Source organism: Equus quagga, chromosome 13, assembly GCF_021613505.1.
Source record: "Equus quagga isolate Etosha38 chromosome 13, UCLA_HA_Equagga_1.0, whole genome shotgun sequence".
NCBI lineage: Eukaryota > Metazoa > Chordata > Mammalia > Perissodactyla > Equidae > Equus > Equus quagga.
In genome coordinates, this window is record NC_060279.1 from 92080038 (window position 1) to 92105753 (window position 25716).

The window sequence follows — 25716 nt, forward strand, 5'->3', positions numbered from 1 at the left end:
CACTGCAGAGCCACCTCCCCCTGTTGCCCTCGCCCCACCACTGCGGGGGCTGCTATCTGTGAGCAAACTGTCCTTGGGGTCAGGGACAGCAAAGAGCCAAAGGTTAAGTCGATGCCTCCCTGAGCCCCTCCCCCAGGGGCAGCCAGCTCTTAGGGGCAGGAAGGAGAGGGGCCAGAGAACAGCAATTCGGTGTTCAAGCCCCACAGGGCCCACTGGCCAAGGAAAAGAGACATTCAGTAAGAGGCAGAAATGGTGCCTTTAATGGTCAAACAGAACCAGTATCCCACTTCCCGGGCAAGAACCAGACGTCAGTAGAAATTCCCCCTACCCTAACCAGTCCTTTCTGGCTTCTCCGGGACCGAAGTGGGGAATGGGCTCCAGAGAAAACCAAGGCATATTCTCATCCCCATCCCTCACTCAAATCACACCGAAGAGACAGTAACGATATGGCCAACACAGGGGCTGTAGTGGCCGTCATGGTGCACAATGGAACACTGGTTATGTCAGCCAGCCAAGATGGTAGCCATCGTAGCACTCAATGGGCCAAAACAGAAATTATGCAAGATGGTGGCCAACTTGGCACTTCCTAGGCCAACAAGTCCACCAAAAAAGAAATGGCCACAGCACCCAATGGGCCAAAGAAGATGTAACTGAAATGGTAACACCATCACACTCAAAGGGTCAGCCAAGAGGATGTCCATCACAGCATCCAGAGAACCAACCAAAATGTCACCCTAGATGGTGGCCATCAGAGCACCCAATGGATCAACCAATAACATCCATCAACATGGCAGTCTTCGCAGTACCAGTACCCAGCACCAGGGCCCACCAAGATGTCAATGGCAGTTATCACAGTACCCAATGGATTGACATGATACCCACAGAGATGGCAGTCACCACAGTAAGTAATAGACCAACCAAGATGTTAACTGACGGGACAAGCAAAGTGTCACCAGAAGGATCAGGCCCCAAAAGCCTGATGGTGTGAGCTGCAGCCATACCCTACCCGCCAGCTCCCACCCCCCTGCTAGGATGCATTAAGCAGAGAGCGGGAATAGAGGCCCTGGTAGTAGACCCCAGGCTCCCCACCCTCCGCCCCGTAGCCCCCAAACCCCACGTCCAGTTTGGGAGGCGCTGGTGTCTGTTCCGACATCAGGTTGTTGATGGAGAAAGGGTGGTTGAAGTTGTAGGGCGCATCCAGCTTCAGCTCCCCGGGGAGCTCCAGGCCAGTGAAATAGGGTGTGGAGGAAGCCGGGGAGCCACAGTCCAGAACCCCCACATCTTCCCCACCCTGGGCCTCAGGCTCAGGCGGTGGAGGCTGGGGCGGGGAGGTGACCGTGGCAGCAGGGGTGGTGGTGGAGGCGGCAGACCCTGCTGCACCGTTCCTGGAGGTGGAGGTCCCGCTGCCCGCTTTCTTCGCCTTCTCCTCCAGCTTGAAGCGCTTCTGGCGGCGCAGGTAGCAGCCATTCTCAAACATGTTACCTGAGCTGGGGTGCAGGGCCCAGTAGGAGCCCTTGCCTGGCTTGTCTGGGGAGCGCGCCACCTTGACGAAGCAGTCATTGAAAGACAGCGAGTGGCGGATGGAGTTCTGCCAGCGCTGCTGGTTCTCCCGGTAGTAGGGGAAGAGGTCCATGATCCACTGGTAGATCTCGCTCAGCGTCAGCATCTTGCCCGGCGCCTGCTGGATGGCCATGGTGATGAGCGAGATGTAGGAATACGGCGGCTTGGCGTGCGCCAGGGGCCGCCGGTACCCTTTCGGCATCTCCTTGCCATGCATCAGCCCCGGGCCCGGGCCCCCGTATCCTGAGCTGCTGCCTCCACCGCTGCTGGCACCCAGGCCTGGGAAGGTGGGCCCCAGGGGCGCGGCGGGGGCTGGGGGCGCCAGGGGTCCTGAGGGCAGTGGGGAGGCAGGGAGCCCCCCAGGGGGGTAGGGAGAGCTTAGAGGGTTCAAGGTCATGTAGGAGTTGAGGGGGGCCATGGTGGGCACTGGGGTCACCGGAGAGTAGACCTGAGGGGAGAGAAAGAGAGATGAGGGGGGGTCAGTGAGTGTCCACTCTGCTGGTCAGCAAACGGTTGCTGGACCCACTCACTGCGTGTCCGTCTGTCTGTGTGTCCTGCCTGGTCTATAAGACCCTGCCATCCTTACCTTTCTCTGTAGGAGGTAATGTCTGTCTCTTTAAGTTTCTCCCTGACCTTTAAGTACGCTCCCTGACCCCATCCCCACCCCCACGCTCCCATATACTGGAGCCCACCAGTGGTTCTAAGTGTGGCCTAGGACACCCCGGGCAGTCTCTGAGACCCTTTTAGGGTCCCCATGACGTCATAACTATTTTCACAACAATGCCAAGATGTTATTAGCCTTTTTGACCCTCTTTCTGAGTGTACAGCGGAGTTTTCCAGAGGCCACAGGACAAGTGACATTGCAACAGACCAAATGGAGAAGGAGCTCCAAGAAGCCACCTGTCTTCTGAACCAGACACTGAGGAGATTTGCAAAAACGGTAACAGTGCCGCTCCTCTCACTAAATGTTTTGAAATATAACTATTTTAATAAAAAGATGTTATTTGTACTAACAAATTGTTGCTATTTTAAAATGAATTAACACATATTTTATAAATTTCTGTATTAATTTCTAGTGTGGTAAGTATGGAAAGACATAACCCACGTCAACGAAAACTGTTCGGGATCCTCAACAATTTTTTGAGTGTCAAGAGATCCTGAGACCAAAAAAAAAATAAAAATTGAGAACTACTGATTTATCTAATAATCTAATTTATATGTGTAGCTCTCTCTCAAGCTCTTAGATTATAAAATTACAGTTATTTTGTTGTTTTTTTTTAAAGATTGGCACCTGAGCTAACAACTGTTGCCAATCTTCTTTATTTTTTTTTTATTGCTTTTTCTCCCCAAATCTCCCGAGTACATAGTTGTATATTTTAGTCGTGGGTCCTTCTAGTTGTGGCATGAGGGACGCCGCCTCAGTGTGGCCTGACAAGCAGTGCCATGTCCGCGCCCAGGATCCGAACCAGCAAAACCCTGGGCCGCCGTAGCGGAGTGAGAGAACTTAACCACTTGGCCACGGGGCCGGCCCCAAATTACAGTTTTTACAGGTCAAAAGCATTTGAATATCAGAAATTATGTTTCAACCTAATATATATCATCTATTTACTATGTATGATCAAATCTAAGACAAATCACCGTTTGTAAGCTGCAGTGTTATTTTAAGTATCAATGAGAATGGAAAAAAACACTGTCAATTATAATCAGTAGACACCATTGACTGTAAAACTCATCCCATTTTCAGAAATGTTCAAATGGGGAAAAACATGCAGCTTGGCTCAGTGCAATACGATAGACGCTGCTATGGCCCTCTAAATAACCCTCTATATAGTCTTGCACCCACTCAACAAATATTTATTGGCCACCTCCTCTGTGCCTGGCACTGCGCCAAGCACTTCACAGGAAGTCTCTTTTCATCCTTATGACCGCACTACTGGGGAGGTGTGATGATGACACCCATATCACAGCTGAGCAAGCTGAGGCCCAGAGAGGTTGTCCCAGGTCACACAGCAAGGAAGAGGCAGAACTGGGATTCTGAATGCACACAGTCTGGCTCCAGATCGGTGTTCTGGATCATGCTATAAAAGCAGTGACCAAGACAGACTGTGATGTCTGCCCCGTGGAGCTGACAGACCAGTGGGAAGAGGACAAGATGAGCAAGGAAAACTGATGCATGGTGGGTGGTGATTTCTCTCTTTCTGTGTGTTTTTGCCCCTTTCATCCACTGTGTTCCATCCTCTCTCCCTCAATCCTCCATCCGCCCAGCTGCCCTGCTCCCTGCCCCCGCTGGGGTCTTGGGTACTGGGGATGCTACTTGTAGCTCTGGCAGGTGCCATCTTTGCTTGGAGTCCATGGAACCCTGTCTTATCCCCCGTCACTGTAAGTGTCTGCAGGTCCCAAGGCGCAGAGAGAAAAGGGAATTGCCAGGGTCACTCAAGGAGTCAGGAACAGGTGGCAAGCAACCCAGGTCTGAGTTCCAATCAGAAACTGTCCCTCTCTCTTCGTGTGTCTCTCCAGGGAGCTCTCTTCTCCCGTGTCTCTGTGTCTCTGTCCATCTCTTTCCCTGCCTCTGTACCACTATAGTCCCTCCCTCTCCTACTCTCCATGTCCATCTCTCCCCTGCTGTCTTTCCCTTTCCCCCTCTGCCCCTCACACTCTCTCCTTTTCTCTCTCCCCGTCTTTCTCTCCTCCCTACTGTCTCCCCCGTCTCTCCCTCTTCTGCCTTTCTCTCCTCGTGACTCTCCCCAACCCCATCTCTCTCTCCTCTGTCCTCTCCCCTCCACCTGCTCTCTCCCATCTCTTTCTCTTCCTTGGCACTCTCTCTCCCTCTGTCTCCCTCTACCCCACTCCTCTCCCACCCCTCATCTCTCTTTCTCCTTCAGCACATCTCTGTATCTAGCGCCCTCCTTCCCTCGGCATCACCGTCTCCCCCAGAACTCTCACATGGAAATTGGAGCCGCAGCTGCTCCCCTCCCCCATGCACTGGTCTCCCCGCTGGTAGGCTGGTCCTGCCCCCTCCCTAGAATAAAGGAAGAGGGTCCTTCAGAGATGAGGGATCCACAGAGAGTTCTTAAATCCATCTGCCACCCCGTCCCCCTTCTCCATCTCAGTTAGACTCTCCTGTATCACAGTGGAAGATAGACTGGGACCCCAGGGCCCTCCTTTTCTGGCTCCCCACCCACCCGGAAGTTCTCCTTGAGGTCTGACCTCAAGCACTCCAGCTGCCCTAATCCACCCTAGGCTTTCCCACGCCCTGGGGCTGGGATGAACCCCCAGTGTCCGGGTCTGAGCCGGATCTCCCCCGCCGGGGTGGGGCTGAGATTAGGGGGAAAGCCCTCAGGGGACCTGCACCCCCACCCAGGAGGCTGGAATTTCTCCCCTTTCATTTCCTCATTGTCTCTGGAGGAAGGTGTGACAGGGAGCAGAAGGAGGCAGTGTGATGCCAGAAGCCTAGTTTCTAGTCCCTGTCCCCAGCCCAGGACCTCAAACAGCCCCCCAACACTCCGACAGGCTTCTGGTTTTCCATCTCTAAAATGGGGAAGCAGTTGGACCAGCTGATCTGTGAGAACCGGAGGCCAGTGGGGACGCCCCAGGGTGATAAGTTCCCAATTTCCTTCCAGACTGGGAGCCAGCCTGGTGTGGTGTGGGGGGGGTCAACATCACCCCAGCAGGAGGGGGTGGTGGGCAAGAAGCAGTTTTGGGGGCCTCTTAGTTCTCCGCTGCTGAGCGAGCGCAGATGTCCTCTTCCCATTGTTCCGATCCAATGGGAGGAGGTGGCTCGGCTGATGGGGAGGCTGGGGAGATCCTCAGACAATATCTCCATTTCCAGCCCCCCATGTGTTGGCTCTTCCAAGATATGCCCCCAAATGCTGATCATCTCTAGACTGCCCCTCGATTTCTGACACAATTTCCACGCCAAACTTCAGACTGAGCCCCAAATAACAATTCCTCCATCCTAGACCCCCACCATCCACTTCTGAAGATGCACCTCCAAAACAGATTTGTGGTCGGTTCCCTTAAATCACGTCCCCAGACTCTGAGCTCTCCGGAGGTTTAGCCGGGGTCCCCCCACTGCCTGGGAGCTTCTGTGTCCAACCTGGTCTCCACCTCCCCCACCAAAAAAGTGACACCCCCAGCCGCCCCGCCTCCACCTCTCAACATTCCCAATCCTTTCCCCAGCCGGCCTGCCCCACCCCACGTGCACCTCACACCTCCACAGCCCCAGCACTGGCCCCTCCCGGGCACCTTGCCAAGCCCCAAAGGCCTGGGGATCCGGGAGTCCCACCCTACAGCTTCAAACCCCAGACCCAGGACTCAGGCACGCTGGGGCCCCTGTAACCCCCACATCTCAGTCTCCTTGGAGAGCTCAACTATTCCAGCTCCAAACCCCACTCAAGCCCACAGTCCCCTTCCAATTAGGAACCCAAGCATCCAGACCCCCATAACCCTCTGACTAGGACCCCGCCCCTCCCTCCACTTCACAATTTTGACTATAGAGAGAGTGAGCTAAGGAGGAGTCCTTGCAGCAAGAGGAATGGGAGTTAGACCTAGAGGGGGACTTTCTGTCTTCGGAGGGAATTAAGATATACCCCCATCCTGTCACTCCAGGGCGGCCTTGTCTGAGATGAGACTGGTGAGGACATTAGCAATTACTGGAGGTTGCTGGAAGGAGGGGGGTAGGTGAGAAATCTGAAACCCTCCAGCCTCCAAGCAGAATCCCTGCTGAGGGTCTCTAATAACAATTACACCACTGAAGTTCAGTTCAGAGGGGTGAGGGTCCTAAATACGGATAGGGAGGAATGGCGATCGACCCCTCTCCTGCCAAACCTATTGCTCAATCTCCTGCTTTCACGTTCCCAACTCGGATCCCATTTGGGCTCCCATCTATCTGAGCCCCAACTCTAACCCACCTGTTATTTCAAATTCCCAAAGCCAAACTTCATCTCTAAGCACCTCCATCTTTTACCCTTGAGCACCAACCCCTATTTCTGACCTTATCTTAGACTGCTACCTGGATCCTTAGCCCTGAACCCTAATTCTGATTTCTACCCCAGAACCCCCATCTTTAACACTATATTCTAACCCTGAGCTCCCACCTCAGGCTTCCCTTCATGGTGACCTCTCTCTCCTATCTCTTAGTCCCTCTGTTTCCCCCCAGCTTTGAATCTCATTTCCTCATCTCCCAGCTCTGTCCCCTGTCCTGGAGCTCCGATTCTTATCCTTGATTTGTTAATTTTAATCTCTTGGATTTTGGGTCCCTAACACCCAGCCCTCAGGTTTAAGCTATGATCTGACCCTTGCCTAAATTTTCCCGACTCTCATGTAAGCGCTCACTCGGACTAGCCTACCTAAACCGCGCTCGCCTGCCTTACCCTCGGTCCCTGACTCCTACACCTGGTCTTCGTGTCTCTAGTTCCTCAGCTCCTAAACTCTAGTTGGGGCCCCCCTTTGAGCCCCACACCCCGGTCCTTGCTCCCACTTAAGCCCGCACCCTGATTCCTGTCCCCCTCTTCCCGCTCCGCCATCCCCGAGGACACACCTCGCCCGCCTCCGGGTAGTAGCTCCACTCGGCCAGGTCATGGGCCTCCATCTTCACCGAGCCCAGCATCCCCCGGGCCTGCGCCCCCACCCGCCCCCGCTCCGGCCCGGGGGGAATCGAGCGCTTCGGATCTCTCAGCCGGCACGGCCCGAGTTCCGACCGGCGCCCGCCCGTCCGACCGCCCGGGGTCCCCGCCGCCCCGGGCCCCGGGGGGGGCGGCCCCGCTTTATAGCCGGGCCCCCCCCCCCCCCCCCGCCCGCCCGCCCGCCCGCCCTCACCCGCCCCGGGCTCCCCTCCCGCCTCCCCGAGGGCGGCGCGCTCGGACTGGGGCGCCCCCTGCGGGATTGCGAGGAGATAGACCTCAGGCGCCGGGAGCCGCAGCCCGGGGACGCGAGAGCTGGAGATGGCAGAAGAGGGAGGGTGCTGCTGGTGGGAGGCACTGCTGATGCTAAGGGCCCCGAGGGCAGAACTCTGGCGCCCTTCTGCCCCAGGGGGCTTCATCATCTCGACAGGAGAGAGCGAATAGCCAGAGCGCAGCGTGACCGCCGCAGAGGAAGGGGGCGCAGAGCGCAGTGCGCTCCAGGGGTCCAGATGTGCCAGTAGAAAGACCGGTAAGAGACCCTCGAAACCACATTCCTACTGCACGGACTGGAAGACTCAAGCTTCTGACAGCTGGAAATGCTCCAGATGTGTAAATGGTCAGGACCAAAGGTGGAGGGGATCGGGGCCTCTGCTCAGACCCCACTATGGCAGCAGACCACGTCCAAGACGGAGGAGCTTTGCCGCCCGAACTCTCCACCCTTTCCAACACCAGCCGTCCAGGGACTCAGAACCTCTGTGAACTCCATTTCCCAGAAGCCTCTAACTCGCTTTCCGTCCCGCGCCTCTGCCAAAGGACTACATTTCCCAGAAGGGATGGCATCAGAAGGCCGGAAATGAAGTGCTGGCCCGGAGTCGTCATCTGCGGGGGAGGGCGGAAAGCAGCTCTAGCGGCGTGAGGTAGGGGCGGGGTCGGGCCGCGGTGTGGACTGCATTTCCCGGCGACCCTTGCAGGTGCAGCGCGTGCGCAGTGGCACGGCGGCGAACGGAAGATGGCGGCGGCGTCTGTGGAGAGGCGCTGCTGAGGGGGCGCGAGGGGGACGGAGGCCGGAGCTGCGGTGAGCGAGGGGCGGCATGGGGGCCCGGGGACGAAAGGAGGAGGGACCCTGAAGCGGCAGGGGCGCCGGCTGGGGGTTGGGGGCGCTGCGAAGAGAGAGGAGCCGTGACGTCCGGGACCTCAGCGTCTTCCCCAGCTCAGGACCCTCCCGGGGCTCCCCAGTGCCCTCAGGGCGAAGTTCCAACGTGGCCCCCGAGGCGCGTCGGCCTGGCCGGCCTCGACTCTGCCTCTTTGCTCCTTCCCCACTTGGCACAGCTGCACCGGCCTTTCGCTTCCTCAAACTCGCCCTGCGACTTCCCGCCGCAGGCCGGTGGCACACGCTGTCTCCCTTTTCCCCATTCCGCCTGGCTGCCTCCCATTCATCGCTCGGGGCTCGGCGCCGACGTCACTTCCTCCGCGAAGCCCTCCTTTCCCGCCCTCCGTCCCGAAATCCGCAGGCTCCCCGCTCTCATAGGCCCCCGTTCCTTTCCTTCACGTCACGTGTGGTCTGGTTTGTTATTGGACGTGTATTTGTGTGGCTGTTTGATCGCGGCTGTGCCCGTGAGCTCTAGGGGGCAGAGACTGTGTGGGTGCTGGTCACACCGAAGACGCCCACTTAGTGTTGGTTGAATGAATGAAAGATGCTCGTGGGGCCGCTCGGTGTAAAAGAGGGCAGTCGTCATACTCCCAGGTGGGAGTGGGGCCGTGGGACTCCGTAAGGAGTGCACCAGGAGGGGAAGGAAACAGTGATTGCTGGTGATGGCCAAAGACTGCGAACACCCCGAATGTTCTTTAACAGGGGAGACTGGCAGGAAGGAACTGATGACATCTGCATAATACTATGCAGCTGTAAAAAGAGATGAGGGGGGAGAAATGAGGAAAATCTATCCGCTGATATAGAGAGTGGCCTCTGGCATATGTTAAGTGAAAACAAACGAAGTGGAAGACAGTGTTTATTTTAAGCTCCCTTTTTACCAAAAAAGGGGAAGTATGTGTATATGTTTTTAAAAAAATAAAAGAATAAGCCAAAAAGTGGAAGAGGAAGGACAGAGGGTAAAACATTTTGGTGGATGGCAACGTGTTAGCATCATGAAGAGAGTGGAAGGTTCGTGGTGAAAGGTTCACTGTGTTCTGATGGGGGACGGCGCATGCTGCTGTCGGGTGGCCGTGCCCCTTGGCGTGCGTGAGCAGACCTGGGGCGGAGAAGCAACTGCTCTCAGACAGGCGTCCCGCAGAGCGTGGAGGACCACGGTGCTGGTCTCCATCTTACCAACTGCAAGCCTTCGGCCCAGTGGCTTTACCTCCCTGGCCTCCAAGTTTCCTCATCTGTAAAATGGAGATTAAAATAGTGCCTGCCTCACAGAGTTGGTGTTGGGGAGGGAGAGGAAATCGAAATCTGAACTAGGGTGGTCAGGGAAGACGTCCACACCGAGATTTTTGAGTTGAGACCTGAAGGAAATGAGGAGGGAGAGAGCTGTGCCACTGTCTGCGGGGAGGAGGATTCCAGGCAGAGGAAGAGAAGCTCGAGGGCTTTGGGGAAGGGGCGTGTTTGGCGTGTTCAGGGGACACGGAGGCCAGGGCGGCTGGAGCAGAGAGCGGAAAACAGGTAGAAGGGGCCCGATCGGATAAGGTCTTCTCGGCCTTGGTGAGGACAGTGGCTTCCGCTCTAAGCCAGATGTCGGGTGAGCGTCAGCGGGGGGACTAGGAAGGAGGCTGCTGGACGGTCATTCGTTCAGCACACACCTGGTGAGTGACACCTGGGGACAGTCCATTAAGGTCCTTTTGAAAGACGCATCTTTTTCCTGCTCCTTGAATTATTGTTAATGGTTTATGCGGTTTCCTTCAGATCTTTTCTGTGCACATAAAAGTAGTAGTTCTGCTTCCCTCACGTTTGCTGCGGGTGTTCACTCATCTCCCCCTCAGGATAGTCCTGGGGCGGAAAGACTGTGCCCATCCCTGTTTACAGAAGAGGAAAGAGACCCCGCTGCTCCTCGCCTCAGAGCCTTCTGTCTCTACAGACAGACTGGACGGAAATGGATTGAATCGCATATACTCCTCTGGTGCAACAGGCTGTGGGGACATCTTTTTATGATGATAATACACTGAGATCCACCAAACATTTTTCCCCTTTCCTCCCTCTTCTGCTTTTTGGTTTATCTTTTCAGTTTTCAGTTTTTTTCTGTCTTTAATGTATGTACGTACTTCCCTTTCTTTTATAAAAAGGGAGCATACTGAAAACACTGCCTTCCACTTTGCTTCTTTTCACTTAATATATGCTGGAGCCCACTGTTTATCAGCGTATAGCGATTTTCCTCATTCTTTTTTATCCCCTCCCTCATTCCTTTCTACAGTCGCATGGTATTTTATTATGTGGATGTATCATAGTTTTTTAGCCAGTCTCCCTATCTAAGAACGCTTGAGTTGCTAATAGTCTTGTGCTATTAGGAATAGTGCTGTAATTGATATCATATCTTTCTTATTTCATACTTTGCCAGTGTGACTTTGGGACAGATGCCCAAAAGTCTGCCCCCTCCTTTTTAAAAACATCTCCATAATATTCCAGGAAATGGCTGAAACAAAGCGTACTTGACTTGGCCTTTTCTGACGTCTCAGGTACTCACTGTGTGCAGGACCCTGTGACTGGTGTCCTCAGAACTGTGGTTTATAAAGCTTGCTCTGGGGGCTGGCCCCGTGGCCGAGTGGTTAAGTTCGCGCGCTCCGCTGCAGGCGGCCCAGTGTTTCGTTGGTCCGAATCCTGGGCGCGGACATGGCACTGCTCATCAAACCACGCTGAGGCAGCGTCCCACATGCCACAACTAGAAGGACCCACAACTGAAAATACACAACTATGTACCGGGGGGCTTTGGGGAGAAAAATGGAAAAAAAATAAAATCTTTAAAAAAAAAAAGCTTGCTCTGGTATCCAGTCCAGAGTGAGCCCAGATGGAGAGACAGGAAGCACTGAAACCGGCGAGGTGGCTGCCATGCGTTCATTTGTTCAGGATTCAACAGATGTGTGTGGTCAGCCCCTTATGTGTAAAGTTCTGAAGGCCAGGCTTGGTTCTCCGTGAGGTACTGCCTCTGACTTGGGAGACATCGGTCTCCCCGAAATTACAACCATCATGTACACATACAATCTGAGACAGACCCTGCAGGGGGAGGGGCTTCAGAAGACCCAGCAGGGACAGGACAGGCTGGAAAGGAGGGTTGAGCCTTTGTGGATGGCAGGGTGAAGGTCCAGCCCATCACAGGGACCCAGAGCTTGATCTCTCCTCTTCTCCAGGGAGTACCGACAGCAGCCATGGCAGGCAGCAGTGGGGACAGCGTCACTCGCCGGAGCGTGGCATCACAGTTTTTCACACAAGAGGAGGGGCCAGGCATCGATGGCATGACCACCTCAGAGAGAGTGAGCATGGAGAGGGGGGCTTGGAGTGGGGAGGCACAGCCCCTGTCTTTGGGCGATCCCCCCCCCCCCCCACCAGGTGTCAGAGCCCAGGAAATGCGAAGGGGCTGGGCTGGCAAGGCTAGCACCATCCTCTGCCTCTCCCTCTCCTTCCAGGTGGTGGATCTCCTCAACCAGGCAGCGCTGATCACCAACGATTCAAAGATCACAGTGCTCAAACAGGTGAGGGGGCAGGCTGATGCTGGGCTAAGCAGGACAAGGGGAGAGGGGATGGGAACCCGTGAGAAAGAAGACATGGAAGTAACACTAGTGTCCACATTGTAGCACTTAGGATATGCCAGCGTGGTGCTCCGTGCTGCACAGGCATCTTCTCCTTCAATTCTCATAAAAGCTCTATGAGGCAGGCAATTTCCTCCCCATTTTATACAGAAAGAAGCAGAGTCTCAGAGCTTAAGGAATTAGTCCAGGGTCGCTCAGCTAGGAGCTGGCTGGACTAGGACTTGAATGCTGGATCCCAACTCCGAATCCTATGCTCTTCATCCCTGTGTTTCCTGTCTGCCGGGGTCCTGTCCAGTGGGGAAGACATGCAGGTCACCAGACAGTGAGGACCCAGAGCGGGCAGGGCTGGCATGGAGGAGCCCAGAGAGGACTCTTGACCCAGCCTAGGGGTAGGGAGTCAGGGAGGGCTTTCTGGAGGAGGGGATATCTGAGCTGAGACAGGAAGAAGAAGGAGAGAAGCAGGCCACGTGAGAGAGGGAGAGCGTCTCAAGCAGAGGGCACAATCGCTTGTGGAAAGGCAGAGACAAGGGGGATTGGGGGGCCTGGGTGTGGTTCAGAGCAGGAGGCAGGTGGAGTTCAGAGGTTCAGGGGTCGGGTTGCCTGAGTGAGAACCCCAGTTCTGCCGCTAGCTCAGAGTGTGGCCTTGGGTAGCCAACTCCACCTCAGCAGTAGAGTGGACTGCTGACGGGGCCTCCCTCGTGGGGTGGCTGTGAGGGCCATTCAGCAGCCGCTCTGTGGGTTGTAGGAGCCAGTCCTGTGCTGGCACGAGGCTTCTGTGAGAATGTCTGTGGAACGGCTTGTTCCAGGGAGCCTGGCAGCTACGGGTTCTCACTGTCACAAAATGCGTGCTGAATTGTGGCCGTGTGAAGGGGGAGGAGAAGCGGGAGGAGCGTGGGGAGAACGGATGGACGGGTGAGACAAGGCCACCCCTCAGGGAGGCAGGAGTCCTGCAGCGCTTCCCTGTTTGCTTCAGCCCCTTTCTGGATCACGTACCCTCTATCTGCCAGCACCTGCGTCTCGTAGGATTTTCCTACTGCAGCCTCACAGTAGCCCTGTGAGTTGGTGTTTAAGGTCCCCATTTTACAGAAGAGCATACTGAGACTCGGGGGAGCCACTTGGCCAGGCCATGGCAGGGAGTGGCAGATTCGAACTGAGTTTGTCTGCTGCCTGCCTCCATGCTCTTTTCCCTACAGGATCCTGTCTGCACTGGTTAGACCTTGGTTTTATATGTGTGTCCCTCCTCCCCATCCCGTCTCCTTCTAGGTCCAGGAACTGATCATCAACAAAGATCCCACACTCTTGGACAACTTCCTGGATGTGAGTGACCGACGGGAGAGAGAGGGTGTGGGTGCAGCGGTGAGGGGATGGATCCTGGTACAGCCTTCACCCACCTTCTTCCTCATGTTGGCAGGAGATCATCGCTTTCCAAGCAGACAAGTCGATTGAAGTGCGCAAATTTGTCATCGGCTTCATCGAGGAGGCATGGTATGGGGTGGCGCAGGGTGCTCCCCACCTCACCTCTGCTTCCCAGACCCCTTCTCCCTCCCATGCACGCTGACTCCCCAGCAAATACTTAAGAAGGTGTAGATCTGGGGCTCATCCACGATTCCTCTGCTTCTCCCACGCTTAACATCCGCGTCGTCAGTGAGGACTGTCGCCTCTACCGTCAGAATGTGAACAGCGTCGGACCATTTTTCAATCACCTCCCTTGCTGTTCGCTGGTCCAAACCATCGCTACCTCCTGCCTAGATGACTTCGGTGGCCTTCTATCTGGTTCCTTGCCTCTACTCTTTTTGTTTAATTGAAGTGAAATTCACATAACATTACATTAACTATTTTTAAGTGAGTAATTCAGTGGCATTTAGCACATTGACAGCTTAGTTCCAAAACATTTTCATCCCCCCAAAAGAAAACACTGTACTCATTTTCTGCTTCCTCTCTTGCACACGGCAGCCAGAGTGATCCTTCTAGAATGTAAATCAGACCTTGGCGCTTCCCACTCTCAGACCCCTACTGGCCCACTGGTCCACTTAGGTTGAAACTCAAACCCCTCGCCCTTGCCTCATCTCCTTCTGGAGGCCTGTCTCATCTTTGCTTGTGTCTCCTGGCTTCCCTGTTCCTCAAAAAACTGTTGCCCTTCACAACCTCTCCATTTGCTGTGCCTGCAAGGGACACTCACGCCCAGAAAGCCACGTGGCTTGCTCCCTCGCTTCCCTCTAGTCTTCCTCAGCGAGCCCTTCCAGGCCATGCCAGTGCAGCCCCACACCCCTGGCACCCCATCTGCGCGTTCCTTATAGTGTTCGCATTAGCTGAAATCACCTTGATGCTTCTCTTCCCCAGAAAAGTGTCAGCTCCTTGAGGGCAGGACTTTTCTCTCTTGGGACCACTGTATCCCAGTGCCTGGAACAGTGTTGGCACATATGAGGGGCTGCGTACGTATTTGTTGAGCAAGAGTTGAATCAGAATAGTAACCACTGGCAGGCTTGCTCTGCCACGCCCTGTGATAAATCCTCTCCTCTGTTGTCGCCTGTAATCTCAGCAGCCTTGGGGATGGAGACTTTGCGACCAGCCTTTAAGGGAAAGAGAAACTGAGGCTCAGGAGGTTGAAGTGACTTGCTCAAGCTGAGTCATGTGTTCCTTAAACATTTGCTGGAGGCTTTGTGGCTGGGAGGAAGTCAAGTAGGCTCTAGTTAGTGTTTTCTGTTCCTCAGGCACTGTGTTACGTGCTTCACCTCCTTTGTTATTTGATCCTCAGAATGACACTGTGGCTTAATTGTTTGGCCCGTTTAACTGAGGACAAACTGTGACTCAGGGAGGTGAAGTGAGTTTCCTAAGGTCACATAGCCAGTGTGTGACAGGGCTGGGATTTTAACCCATGTCTGTAATGCCGTTGTCCAAATTCTCAGTCTCTGCCTTTTACTGGGAGAATTTGTGGTAAGTTTCCTGAGTTTGCAAAGAAAGCTGTGTCCTCAGCAGATATGTATCACGAGCCTGCTGTTTACCAGGCATTTGTGTCAGGATGTAGAAATACAGCAGTGAGTAAAAACATATTATTCCAGCCTCCATGTAGCTGACAGTTGAATTTCGTATTTTTTGACTGATTAGCTTGACATTTAATTTCAGTATGTAACATGCTGTGAAAGTTATATTCTGAGCTCTAGGTGTGGCCTTTTTAAATTTCTGTATTCATTGAACAAATATTTATTGAAGGCCTTTCGTTCTTCAACAAAAAAATGAGATTCTGCTAGTACTCAGACTGCGAAGGGTCCCCCGCTTTCAGAGCCCTCCAACTTAGGTAAACAAGTTAGTAAACAAAACTAGTGATTACATAAAGCAAGTGCCTTGTGGGAATCGTGGCGAATGTCTATTGAATGCTTTCTCTGCTGTTCTAACCACTTTATATGTCTACTTGCAATTTTCATGAGTCATGAGGTAGATACTGTTCTAAATGGGACAAAGTTACTATTCTAAAGGAGACAAATTGCCTGCCCAGATTCACACTTATCTGGCTCTGCTGCCCGCTATGTAAACAGCAGGGCACTAAGAGAACGAGAGTGGGGGTTGCAGGACCAATCTAGATAGAGAGTTTGGGCGCAGCTCTGTCCAAAGGGGCCAGGCATTGTTCTCCGCTTCTGATATGCTGGTAGACAAGACAGGTACGTCCCTGACTTTGCCCACCTCCGTTCCTGTCTCCAGACACACTCACCCTGATTTCCCTTTCCTCGTGGACTCCAGGCTCCCGTCACCTACCCAGAGACCACCTTGACCTTGCCCTTTTTCCTCCCTCCCCCAGCAAGCGAGACATTGAGTTACTGCTGAAACTGATCGCGAACCTCAACATGCTCTTGAGGGACGAGAACGTGAATGTGGTGAAGAAGGCCATCCTCACCATGACCCAGCTCTACAAGGTGGCCCTGCAGGTGAGCGCTCCCTCCCCACGCAGGGGCATCCCGACCTGACAGCTTTCATTTACAGACTCATCTGGTGGAGTTCAAAACCAGGGTCACATCAGATTCTTTATAGGCAAGATGTGCTATTGATCTTTGGGAACAGACAACGAGGGGATTTAACATTGTCTAATGTCCAGAGACTTGCCATTAACCCATCCTTCCATCCGTTCATTTATGCATTCAACAAACATTTCCAAGTACCTCTGTGACCAGGATGGGCTGGGTCCTGCCATCATGGTGCTCAGGGCTCAGTGAGGGGGACACCCTAATCAAAGAATCACAGAAATGTTAATTACAGACTGTAGTAAATGCTATAATGGAGAGAAAACCCTGTGGTGTGACTTTTATTAGCATTAATGAAATGAATGAGTCCATTCACTCTCTGCCACCAGCTTGTGAAGTTAGCTTTGTTATTCCTTTGTCTTCCTTAAGATTTGAGCCTTCATCACTCTGGGTTATCACTGTCTGTGAATCTCATGAGGACAGGACCACACCTGCCTTGATCACCACTGGGCCCTGTCCCATGTTCCATCATGTAGTACAGAGCCGGGAACAGAGTTGTAACTCAGTAAATGTTCCCAAGTGAATGTATTCGTCATCATTTATGCATCTCTGGGTAGTGGTGGAGTTGGCAATAGATGTCTCGTCCCTATCTCTCTGTCTGTCTGTCCATCCCTCCCTGGCCTGCCTGCAGTGGATGGTGAAGTCACGGGTCATCAGTGAGCTCCAGGAGGCCTGCTGGGACATGGTGTCTGCCATGGCTGGGGACATCATCCTGCTGTTGGACTCTGACAATGACGGCATCCGCACCCATGCCATCAAGTTTGTGGAGGGCCTCATTGTCACCCTGTCACCCCGCATGGCTGACTCGGAGGTGCCCCGACGCCAGGAGCATGACATCAGCCTGGACCGCATCCCTCGCGACCATCCCTACATCCAGTACAGTGAGTGCCGCCCATTAGCTGATGTCGTTTGTCAGTCACTGCGCAGGCCCCCTTTCCCTGTTCCCATTTTCTCTTGGTTTTTCATTGTTGGAGACAGTACAGTACAGTGGTGATGACCCTGGCGCTAGGTGCACATCCCGGCTTCACCGCCTGCTCACTCTGAGCTGGGGCAAGCTGCTTCTCTCCTGACTTCACTTTCTCTCTGTAAAGTGGAGATGATGGGAGTCCCCTTCACAGGCTTGTAGTGGGGTTCCGTGAGGGCGTGAGCACTTAGTTAATGCTGGCTAGTTTTATGGCTTTCTTCCTTGCAAATTATAAAGCTCGTACGTGCACACGCCTGAAATGTCATGCAGTAAATCTAGAGGGGTGTAAAGGGGAAGCCCCCTCCCCTGGTCCTGCTTCCCAGAGGGAAGTTCTGCTGAGAGTGTTGTTTCCTTCCGGACCTTTTCTATGCAGGGAGAGATAGTTGGATGTTTATAGTCTTAGTTTGCACATTTGTTGGCTCTTGTGTTTGTGAAAAAAAAAACAGGATCATGCTTTATATTGTCAGCAGAGAGGCATAGAGTGTGTTTGAATCTCTTCTCTACCATTGGGCAAGCGACCTATTCTCTCTGAGCTTGTTTCGTCATTGATAAATTGGGGGTCATTATTCTGGCATCTACCTTAGGATGTAGATATGGCATTTGGTGAGTTAATGTGGCTGGTAGAGTGAGCATTCCATAAATACTAGCTCTTCTTGTGTATTGTTTGACAGCCGTTTTAACTCAACAGTAATATCTCTAGTTACATCTTTATCTGTCAAAGTCATGTTCATTTCCTACACAATATTCCATAGTATGGTTACATCACATTCTATTAAGCAATCTCTGTTCATAGATTAGCTTTTTTATTCACTATGTCAGCTAATGTGGCGGTCATTATGTTTTTGTATAGGAAAAAAATGTCGAGAAAGATATCCACCAGAGTTAGGTGGGTTAACTTTTGGGGACTGGATGGAGGAGAGTGTTGGTACAAGGCACCTTGAGCTCTGTGTCAATGTGTATATACACATCTATACGCATTCAAGGTTTCACATCAATGTAGTTCATACAGTTGCCTATAGTTGAACATTTAACATTATTTCTAGTTTTTCTATTGCGAGCCCATGCTTTGAGCATCCTCATCACTAAATTTTTATACTCATTTATGGTCCATCTCAGGACTCATCAACCACTCAGTTTTCTGTGGTTTTGTCAGCCATTCACGGCCATTCATGTACAAGGGTCTCTCTCCTTTTGGCCCCAGAGGCTGCTCTCTCTGGAGGCCTGGGAAGAAAGGCCCCTGCTACCCGGTTCTCTTCTTTCCCTCATTAGATGTGCTGTGGGAAGAGGGCAAGGCGGCCTTGGAGCAGCTGCTCAAGTTCATGGTGCACCCCGCCATCTCCTCCATCAACCTGACCACGGCCCTCGGCTCCCTCGCAAACATTGCCCGCCAGAGGCCCATGTTCATGTCTGAGGTGATCCAGGCCTATGAGACCCTGCACGGTAGGTTGTCGCCTCCGCTTCCCCTCTCCACTGGCCAGTCTGCTCTTTCCTGAGGACAGGTGAGCTAGGCAGTGGGCCCCTGAGGGATCCATCATCAGTCTAGTAGGTGGTGGACACAAGAAACGATTCTCTGGGACAGACAGGAATCTTTCAGTTGCATGTGACAGAAACCTGGTTCAAAACTGGCTTTAATATTGAGGTATGTGTGGTTGAAATGACATGATGTCTATGAAATACTTTAAAATATTCCAGCTTCCCCCTTCACCAAAAAAAAAAAAAAAAGTAGGGAGAATGGCTGTGCCAAGATAAGCAAAATGTTAGTGGGTACACGGTGACTCATTATACTGTTTTTAATACTCTTGTGCATGTGTGAAAACTGAAGAGCCTGGGGCTGAGGCGTGAGTGTGTACAGATCATGGATCTGTCTCCATCTCTTGGCTCTTATTTTCTCTGTGTTGGCTTCATTCTGTGTCTCTTTCCTTTAGGGAGCAAAGATGGCCCCCAATAGCTCCAGGCTTCCATTCTATCCACTTGACAACCCTCCCGAGGAAGGAGAGTGTCTCCTTCCCAGTCATTCCAGCACAAGTCCTCAGGCTGATGCTCATTGTTTCTGATTGGCTGAGAAGAGATTACGAGCCTATGTCTGACCCAATCACGGTGGCCAAAGGATTGCAGTGTTCTTACTGGCCCTGAGTCTCTTGCCCACTTGAACTTAGAATGGAGCCAGGGTGGTTCCCTCAAAGGAGAATGGGAGAGTTGTTGGCCGAGGGAGGGGGAAAGGGTGCTGAGCAGGCAAAATTACAGGTGTCCTCTTTCCCTCTGGAACAGAGGAGGCTCGCTCATCAAGGTGACTGTTAGACATTCGAAAGTCATTGTGGTGGCAGGGACCAAGGATGAACTGTTGCACCAGTTCATCTGGGACATTCTGGAGGTGAAGGTGGTGATTATAGCCTTCCCAGAGGAGGCATGTTGGAATTTCCAGACCAGAGATGGAGGGAGATGAGATTTTATGTTTAATAAAAGGGAGGGTGAGTTTTCTGTTTGTATTAAGGATGACTGAGACTAATGGAGACCTCTCAAGGATTTTAAGCATCAGTTTGTACTGGGGGAAGGCCACACCTTAGATGAGAAGAAACTTTTCTAGGAGATCCTGCAAGACCATTGCCCGTTCTGGGGCTTGGGAAGTGACACTAGCAGGGCCCCGTGAGCTCTGTCCACAGCACAAAGCTCTTGCTTCTATCTTCGCAGCCAACCTGCCCCCGACGCTGGCCAAGTCTCAGGTGAGCAGTGTGCGCAAGAACCTCAAGTTGCACCTGTTGAGTGTGCTGAAGCACCCGGCCTCCCTGGAGTTTCAGGCCCAGATCACCACCCTGCTGGTGGACCTGGGCACGCCTCAGGCTGAGATCGCCCGCAACATGCCCAGCGGCAAGGATGCCCGCAAGCGGCCCCGAGATGACTCAGATTCTGCACTCAAGAAGATGAAGCTGGGTGAGCCGAGGAGCCGGGTCAGGCCTGGCAGGAAGTGGTAGCTGAGACTCAACACATTTAAAATGTTTTATTATTTACATTAAACTTTAAGCTTAATTTATGTTAGTTAATATTGTATTAGAAATTACATTGTATAAATATGATGACGTAGTAAATGATATCAAAATAGAATTGTTAAAGTATGTGATGTACTTAAAAATAATTATAAATTATTTAGATTATACAAAAAGAAATAAAATGAAAATAGTCTCCCTCATCTCCCTCTTATCCCTCTCTCCAAAAGTAATCACTCCCCAGGTGTTAACATTTATGTTTTCTTTGAGAAATGCCCTATATGAGTAGAGTTCTTTCCTTTTTTCATTTATAAGTGGGTTTTCTTTTTTTTTAAAGATTGGCCCTGAGCTAACATCTGTTGCCAATCTTCCTCTTTTTTTTTTTCTTCTCCCCAAAGTCCCCCAGTACGTGGTTGTATATTCTAGTTGTAGGCCCTTCTGGCTCTGCTGTGTGGGACCCTGCCTCAGCATGGTCTGATGAGCGGTGCCATGTCCGCGCCCAGGATCGGAACCAGTGAAACCCTGGGCTGCTGAAGCGGAGTGTGCGAACTTAACCACTTGGCCTTGGGGCCAGCCCCTATGAGTGGGTTTTCTTACTGAAGTGGTTTTTAATGGTTGTATTAGTTATCAGTAGTGTTAACCATGGCAGCCTTCCTTACTCCAAAAAAATTTTTTTAAATCGGTCATGTCTTTTTCTAGGACATTTACAAAAGAATCTTTCTTTGTTGTTTTCTTCATTTAAAAAAATAAGGAATTTATTTTGCTGTAAGGAGTAAGGTAGGGATCTATGTTTTTGTCCATAGTTAAGCATACAAAGCAGACTGTTCTGTACCTTAATTTGTTTAGTAATCATCTAGGAGCTCTTTCTGTACCTGCACATAGAAATCTACTGCATCCTTTTAATGGTGGCATCACAGTCTGTAGTGCCCATGGACCACTTTAACCGAGTCTCCCAGGGATGGACATTTCATTTGTGTCCATTTTTTTTAACTATAAAGATTGCTATAGTATAACAGTCTTGGGCACATGTCCAGTCATAGGACAAATTCCAAGTAGTGGAATTGGTGGGGCAAAGGTTTTGTGCGCTTAAGGTCCTTTTTGCCCACCACTTTTATTTTTCTATTTCTTTAAACTTTTTATTTTGAAAGAATTTTGAACTTGCAGACGAGTTACAAGAATAGTCTGGAAAACTCCTGTGTACCCCACAAGTCGGGGATCATACACTGCATGTACTTGTCATGCCCTTTAGTCTCCCAAATTAGGTCCTCAGCCTTCTCTGTTTCATGACCTTGACCTTGTGAAGAGGGCAGGACAGCTGTTGGATATCTGTTTGGGTTTGTCTGCTCTTTTCTCCTGAGCGAATTCAGGCTCTTCGCTTTTGATGTGCAGGAGTGACGCCCTGACTTCCTCGGTGTGGTGTCAGGAGGCGCATGATGTCAGTTTGTCCCATCATTGGTGGTGGGAATTTGGATCGCTTGGTTGAAGTGGTGTCCCCCAGGTTTCTCGAGTGTAAAGTACCCTTTTTTCCTTTGTAAATAAGAAGTAGGCTGGGGGATGTACTTGAAACTGTGTAAGACACTGGTTCCTCTTCAAACTTCCACCCAGTGGATTTAGCACCCATTGATGATTGGTGCCTGTGTCTATTATTGCTATAATGGTCAAGAATAGATTTCCTTCTGCATTTAGTAGTTGGCATTCTGCTGTAAGGGAGAACTTTCTTCTCCCTACTTTATCATCAGTATAGACTTGTGGGTTCTTACTGATTCTCAGGGTTATAATCCATTACTGGTGTTATTCATTTTCTTCCTCAGATTGCCTCATATTTAGCCAGCGGGAGTCTTTGAGCTGGCTCCCGTGTCCCTTTAATGTGTCCCATAAGCTTTTTGAGCATTTCTTATTTTCTGGCACAACAAGATGCTCCAGGCTCATCTTATACTTTCCTTGCCCCAGCCCTGAAATCAGCCATTTTTGTAAGGAGCCCTGGTTTCTTTCAAGTAGGGAGTAGTTTGAGAAATGAAGATCTGATCACTGGATGTGCCCATTGCTACCAGGTGCATTTAAATTCCTGACAGCCTTTGCCAAACTGCTTTCCAAAAACCTGCACAGTGTACACAACCCAGCAGTGTGTGAGTGCCAGTTACCCACGCCTGCCAGCCCTGACATCCTGTGAACCCTCTGGGCATAAACGGTGTCCTCGGTTTAGATTTGCTTTCTTGCATGTGTTGGAGTCAGGCTGTGCATTGTTTAAATTTATTAGTCATTTGCATTTCTGTTAAATGCCCCTTCTATTGGGTGGTTCAGCCTGTTGTGATTGAATTCTATCTGCCCTTGGTTAATGCAGGGTATCAGCTCTTGTTACACGTGTTGCAAACTTTTTAAAAAGACTGCGTAACATTTCATCATATTTTTGCCGTAATCTACTTAAATCATCACCCTGTTGAACGTTCCACCTTTTCCACTTTTATAAATACAGCTTCAAGGAACATTTTTGTATATAAAGATTCCTCTCTAAGGTTCAAGTTATTAGTTTGTTTCCTTGAGCTAGAACCACTGTACTTGTCCTCAACCAGCCTGTTACTGATGGAGATTGTGTGCCCTTTCTCCGTACAGTCAGTGCTGCAGTGAATTCTCGGTGCATTTTACCTTGGATGTATCTACGAGGAAGTGGGTTTTTCTTTTTCTTTTTGCTTTTTCACCCCAGCCCTCCCAGTACATAGTTGTATATTTTTTAATTGTGGGTCCTTGTAGTTGTGGCATGTGGGGCGCTACCTCAGCATGGCTTAATGAGCGGTGCCGTGTCCACGCCCGGGATCTGAACCAGTGAAACCCTGGGCTGCCTAAGTGGAGCTCAAACTTAACCACTCGGCCATGGGGCCAGCCCCTATGAAGAAGTTTTTAGGGTGCATATCTGGAAGTGGAATTGGTGCATCAAAAGGGGATTTTGGTGTACTATCAAATTGCTTTTCTAAGAGGCCGTTCCCGTTTACGTTTCCACGGTCCATACCTCTACTAATAACTGTCACTATCAACCTTTTTAATCTTTGTAAGTTTATATAGGAGAAATGCTATCTTATTAGGTTGTTTTTATAAAGTTTTCCTGATTCCTGATGAGGTTGAGCACTATTTCAAAAGCAGATTTTTAAACAACAAAGCTCTGAAATTAGTTAACATTTTCGTCTTATTAGGGCTTAGTGTGATCAGCTGGGCTGGTATGGTTCATTCCCATTTCCCAGATGAGGAGAACTGAGGCCTCGAGAGAGGCGGTAGCTCCTCAGGGTCATGTGGCACTTCGACAGAAGAGCCAAGGCCGCAGCCAAGGTCTTCGTTTACTGCACTGCTCCTGTTTGCTGAGGCTGCCTGGAGGCAGGCACCACCCAGGCTCCCTGGGAGGAGGGAGGACCTGCTGCTCTTTCTAGAGCCAGCATCTTGTCTCTTTCTCTCTCCCAGAGCCCAACCTGGGGGAAGATGACGAGGACAAGGACTTGGAACCAGGCCCATCGGGGACCTCGAAGGCCTCAGCCCAGATCTCAGGCCAGTCGGACACAGACATCACTGCTGAGTTCCTACAGCCTCTGCTGACGCCTGACAACGTGGCCAATCTGGTGAGGACGGGTGGGGGCTGGTTCCCACAGGGCAAGGAGGAAGTGTCTCCAGTCTTTCCTGCCCCTCCACTCCACACGGTCTGCCTCTTCCACGTGGCAGCAGTCCCACAATGCCTCTCTGTTCTCAGGTCAGGAGGATGTGGTCCAGAGGGCCCTCCTGACTGTGGATGGCCTCTTCTCTGACCTGTAGTCCTTCAGGAGATCACCTGTCACCACCCCCAGCAGTCCCTCTTTGGGTGGTCTGAGGCCCTGTCCAAACCCACTCCGTCTCACTCTCCTCTCCTTTGAAGGGAGAGTCTATTAGCTGGAGAGTGAACCCTGTGAATTGTTTGCCAAGAGCTGTGGGATTGGCATTGGTGGGGCGGGATGGCCAGTGTTTTCCTGGGATTCTCAGAGACACACTGGTTTGAACTGACTGGGGGTGGGGTCCTCACATCAGCCCTCTGGCTGCAGCAGACCCAGACGTTCCCCCTGGGTGCTCGTGGAGGATGCTTCTTCCCAAGCTCGACAGCAGTCGCCCTCAGCCTTCCCTTCTCTCTGCCTAGAGGCTCCAGGGGGCTTAGCTCTTGGGTGAATGGAGTGGAATTTTGTCATGAGGGTGGCAAGAGGGAGTTTTCTCTCCAGCTCAGATCTCTTTGGTGAGCTCCAGGCCTGGATACGTGGCCATCTCCTGCATCTTTCTCCCCTTGGGTGTTCCACGGGCACCTCAGACTCAACACGTCAACGCTAAACTTGTGAAATTTCCTCCCGCACTCCTCTGCAGGCCCGTGGCCCCTCCGGTGTTCTTGGCACACCAGCCTCTCAGTTCCCATCCACGAACCCGGGAGTTAAGCTCTTTGCCTCCCCCAGTCCTTCCCCGCTTCTTCATCCCAGGGCCCCAGCCCTGTCTGGGAACGCCCTTTCCACTGCTTGCTCCCTGCGGCAGCCAGAGGGATCTTTCTAAAGTACAAGTCAGGACGCTTGCCTGCTCAGATCCCTGCCAGGGCTCTCTGTTTCCTTCCAGGTAACATTTACATCCAGCTTGCCTCGGGCCCTGTCTGAGTTAGCTTCCGTGCACTCGCTGCGCTTTGTCCTCATCGCTCATGGGAAGTTGTCCTTTTCAAATTACTGCTGTGAAGTTGTTCCTCGGATGCTTTTTGTAACACCGGCTGTCTCTGTAGTGATGTGCTGCTTTTTGTCTCGTAGTGTCTCCTTACTCTTTCTTGTTTAGTCTTGCCATAGGTTTGCTTGTTTTCAGTCATTTCGAAGAACTGGCACTAAAATTTCGTTGACACTCTTGTAGCCTTTTGTTTCCTCTCTGTTGTCTCTTCTTGCTGCCTGCTCTGTGACTGTTCTTCCCCAAAGGTTTAAGTTAAATGCCTGGCTTATTAGTTTTCATTCTTATTTCCCAGCGTAAACATTTAAGCATTTGATTTTCCATCTAAGTACCATTTTTGCTGCATCTCACACATTTTTTAGTTGTTTCATTATCTTTCTGTTCTAATTATTTTATTAGTTAGAGTATGCATTTAAACTTCCAAGCATGGAGGGAGTTTGAAATTAGCTTTCATTACCAGTTCCTGACAGACGTGGATGTGCTGTGTCAGGATACTGATTTTCTAAGTCAATGTTAAGTCCTTATGACAGCGTTCACTGGACCCCCTCCCCCTCTCTAGGAAGGGTACCAGCTCTGCTTCCTCTTAGACTTCCCCCTTGTTGCTGTGCCTGGAATACGTACCCCTCCCACCGCAGGACTTCACCTTGTGCTGGTCCGATTCCTGCCTTCCTCTCAGTTCTCATCCTAGGTGCCCTTCCCCAGGGGCCCAAAGCCATCCCTGGCCCTCCTGGTGTGTCCCATGGCACCCTTTACTTCTCTCGCTCATGCACCACACTGCGTCATCCCTCGTTTTTTCTCTGACTTTCCTTGGAGTCGGAGCTCCACAAGAGCAGGCCGGGGTCTATCTTAGTCACTGCCATTTTCCCAGCATTGGCCTGGTCGTGAAACGAATGCTTGAATCAGTGAGTAAGGAAAGGCTCCTCTTCCTGGGCATCCGCAGGTCCTCATTAGCATGGTGTACCTGCCCGAGGCCATGCCCGCCTCCTTCCAAGCCATCTATACCCCAGTGGAGTCCGCAGGCACTGAAGCCCAGATCAAGCACCTGGCTCGGCTCATGGCCACCCAGATGACAGCTGCAGGACTGGGGCCAGGTGAGTGTCCCATGGAGCTGACCCTGACCAGGGTTTAGCTGTGTGGCTGCTGGG

At 51.7% G+C, this 25716-nt stretch overlaps 2 protein-coding genes across 3 annotated transcripts in view; one reads left to right on the forward strand and one right to left on the reverse strand.

Moving 5' to 3' along the window:
• Positions 1–249: 249 nt before the first annotated feature.
• FOXA3 (forkhead box A3) lies at positions 250–7295 on the reverse strand. Of its 2 annotated transcripts, XM_046683566.1 has the most exons (3): positions 7100–7277; positions 4504–4579; positions 250–2008 (listed from the first exon to the last, which is right to left on the reverse strand). In XM_046683566.1, the coding sequence occupies exons 1-3, from the start codon at positions 7138–7140 to the stop codon at positions 1028–1030; spliced, it is 1098 nt and encodes a 365-aa protein (XP_046539522.1). In that variant the 5' UTR covers positions 7141–7277; the 3' UTR covers positions 250–1027. The 2 variants fall into 2 exon arrangements, with proteins under 2 accessions (XP_046539522.1, XP_046539523.1); XM_046683567.1 differs by lacking the exon at positions 4504–4579 and having other exon boundaries at positions 7100–7295.
• An 875-nt stretch (positions 7296–8170) lies between these two features.
• SYMPK (symplekin scaffold protein) overlaps positions 8171–25716 on the forward strand; it is a 35535-nt gene continuing 17989 nt past the window's right edge. The window contains exons 1-11 of the mRNA XM_046682458.1: positions 8171–8256; positions 11517–11639; positions 11793–11858; positions 13179–13232; positions 13327–13400; positions 15709–15835; positions 16560–16809; positions 18162–18332; positions 19581–19820; positions 23321–23475; positions 25512–25662. Coding sequence (XP_046538414.1) covers positions 11535–11639; positions 11793–11858; positions 13179–13232; positions 13327–13400; positions 15709–15835; positions 16560–16809; positions 18162–18332; positions 19581–19820; positions 23321–23475; positions 25512–25662 — 1393 coding nt within the window. The 5' untranslated portion in view covers positions 8171–8256; positions 11517–11534. The remainder of the gene's footprint in view (positions 8257–11516; positions 11640–11792; positions 11859–13178; positions 13233–13326; positions 13401–15708; positions 15836–16559; positions 16810–18161; positions 18333–19580; positions 19821–23320; positions 23476–25511; positions 25663–25716) is intronic.